We start from the raw sequence: 2,479 nt of genomic DNA on the forward strand, positions 1-2,479 counted from the left end.
CCAAGAATTAGAGATGATTTTAGAGGTGATCTCAGTTAATTAAGGAAACAAACAAACAAACAAAATCCCCCAAATCTACTTTATACACTATTATAATAAGTCCATTCAACGATTTCAACTCCACCGTACATATACATGTTTTTATGACGAAAACGCCCTTCTCGTTTTTTTTTGTTTTTTGGTTTTTTTTGTTAGTTTTTGTAGTTTTTGCCCCTTCCTCATCACTTCGTCACTGGCCGCCCCGGTCCATTAACGCGTTCACGCGGATATGCCTGTCGGTGTCGTGTTATCAATGTGGTGACCACTATATATATCCCTCCATCACCTTCCGACTAATAGCGGGTGCAGATATTTTAATATCCCAAAACAAATAAAATCTTCACTTGTTTACCTTTCTTTTTCGATCTCCTTCTCGAAAGCCCTCTCTTTCTTTTTGCATATCAAAATCAAAAACCCAAATTTTCAGAACCAATCCAACTGAAAAACGGGTTCCAAATTTTGTCAATTGTGGGTCTTGGAGAAACAAAGAAAAAGAGACATCAGAGAGGAACCCTGAAGAAAAAAGGTCAGAAATTTTACAAGATATGCCGTCTGCATTGGAGGATGAGTTGTTCCCGTCGACGCCCGGAAAGTTCAAAATCGAGCGCAGCCACGCCATGAACCGCCAGTTCCACCGCTGTTTCGCCTCCACAAGCACCATGTTCTTGTGGGCCTTATTTCTTATCGCCTTGACGGCGTCCTATTTGAGTTTTCAGAGCTTCGTCGACTCCGGCAGCCGCTACTTCTCCGCCTCCTGGGGCGGCATCCAGTGGGAGAAGCAGGTCCGCAACTCCGCCCAGATCCACCGCTCCGGCGGCATGTCCGTCCTCGTCACCGGCGCAGCCGGTTTCGTCGGAACCCACGTCTCCCTGGCCCTCAAAAAGCGCGGAGACGGCGTCGTCGGAATTGACAACTTCAACAGCTACTACGACCCGTCGCTGAAGAAGGCTCGCCGGTCACTCCTCAAGACCCACGGCGTTTTCATCGTCGAGGGCGACATAAACGACAATCGCCTTCTGGACAAGCTATTCGATACAGTGGCGTTCACCCATGTGATGCATTTGGCGGCTCAGGCCGGCGTCCGGTACGCCATGGAGAACCCCCACTCTTACGTCCACAGCAACATCGCCGGCCTCGTGACGCTTCTCGAAGTCTGCAAATCGGCCAATCCTCAGCCGTCCATTGTTTGGGCCTCGTCCAGCTCTGTCTACGGCCTGAACGACAACGTCCCATTCTCCGAATCAGACCGGACTGACCAGCCGGCTAGCCTCTACGCCGCCACCAAGAAAGCCGGCGAAGAAATTACCCACACTTACAACCATATTTATGGCCTGTCAATTACCGGGTTGAGATTTTTCACTGTGTACGGACCGTGGGGCCGACCCGACATGGCATATTTCTCTTTCACCCGCAACATCCTCCAGGGGAAGCCCATCACCATTTACAGGGGCAAGAACCGGGTGGACTTGGCCCGGGATTTCACGTATATTGACGACATCGTGAAGGGTTGTTTGGGGTCATTGGATACGTCCGGAAAGAGTACCGGGTCGGGTGGGAAGAAGCGGGGAGCGGCGCCGTACCGGATCTTTAATTTGGGGAACACATCACCGGTGACAGTGCCCACACTCGTCAACATCTTGGAGCGGCATTTGAGGACGAAGGCGAAGAAAAATGTGGTGGAGATGCCTGGAAACGGCGACGTTCCGTTCACGCACGCGAATATAAGCTTGGCCCGAAGAGAACTCGGGTATAAGCCCACAACCGATTTGCAAACCGGGTTGAAGAAGTTTGTTAGGTGGTACCTTTCGTATTACGGCTACAATCACGGCAAGCCTGTAAATTAATATTTCTTTCTTTTTTTGACCTTTTTAATTTTGTAGGATTTTCTTTCCCCAACTACGAAAGGGATAAACCTTGGGAAAAAAAATCCTGCGGCAAGAAAATGAAAAGGCACATTTTTTAACGTTTTCTCCTCGGCAACTCTTCTCTCTTTGTATTTTTGTTTGTAAAGGAAAAGTTGAGGTTTGTTTTGGGCCTCGTACTTGCTTTTGATTGACAAGAGTTTATTTTTAATTGGAATGATATTGTAATTGTAAGGATCCAATACTTGTTTCCCTTGAACACTTTTGACAATCTGTTTGAAATTATGAAATGGAGAATTCTAACTCGAATCTAGAGGTTGAACATATACGTGAGATCTAACTTGATTACGTCCAAATCTGCTCAATTGACAATGACGCTGCTCGATTGATATTGTGTATGCCTTTGTTGAGTTCATATCTTAAGACTCGTTTGGAAGGAAATATTTTTCTCTACTTACTGTAATAATTTTTTTATGTCCATATATATTACGGAACGTGATGTATCGTGGAATCTCATATTTTATGGAGAAAGCAAAGCATAAAATGATAAATGAATGGGGTACAATATGATCATGCTG

General features: G+C 46.1%; 1 protein-coding gene across 1 annotated transcript; it reads left to right on the top strand.

Moving 5' to 3' along the window:
• Nucleotides 1-322: 322 nt before the first annotated feature.
• Nucleotides 323-2,210, top strand: LOC126595950 (UDP-glucuronate 4-epimerase 1). Its single transcript, XM_050262359.1, has one exon. It carries the CDS (start codon nt 585-587, stop codon nt 1,881-1,883), a length of 1,299 nt encoding a protein of 432 aa, XP_050118316.1. The 5' UTR covers nt 323-584; the 3' UTR covers nt 1,884-2,210.
• The last annotated feature ends 269 nt before the right edge of the window (nt 2,211-2,479 follow it).

Source organism: Malus sylvestris, chromosome 13 (genome assembly GCF_916048215.2).
Source record: "Malus sylvestris chromosome 13, drMalSylv7.2, whole genome shotgun sequence".
Classification (NCBI taxonomy): domain Eukaryota; kingdom Viridiplantae; phylum Streptophyta; class Magnoliopsida; order Rosales; family Rosaceae; genus Malus; species Malus sylvestris.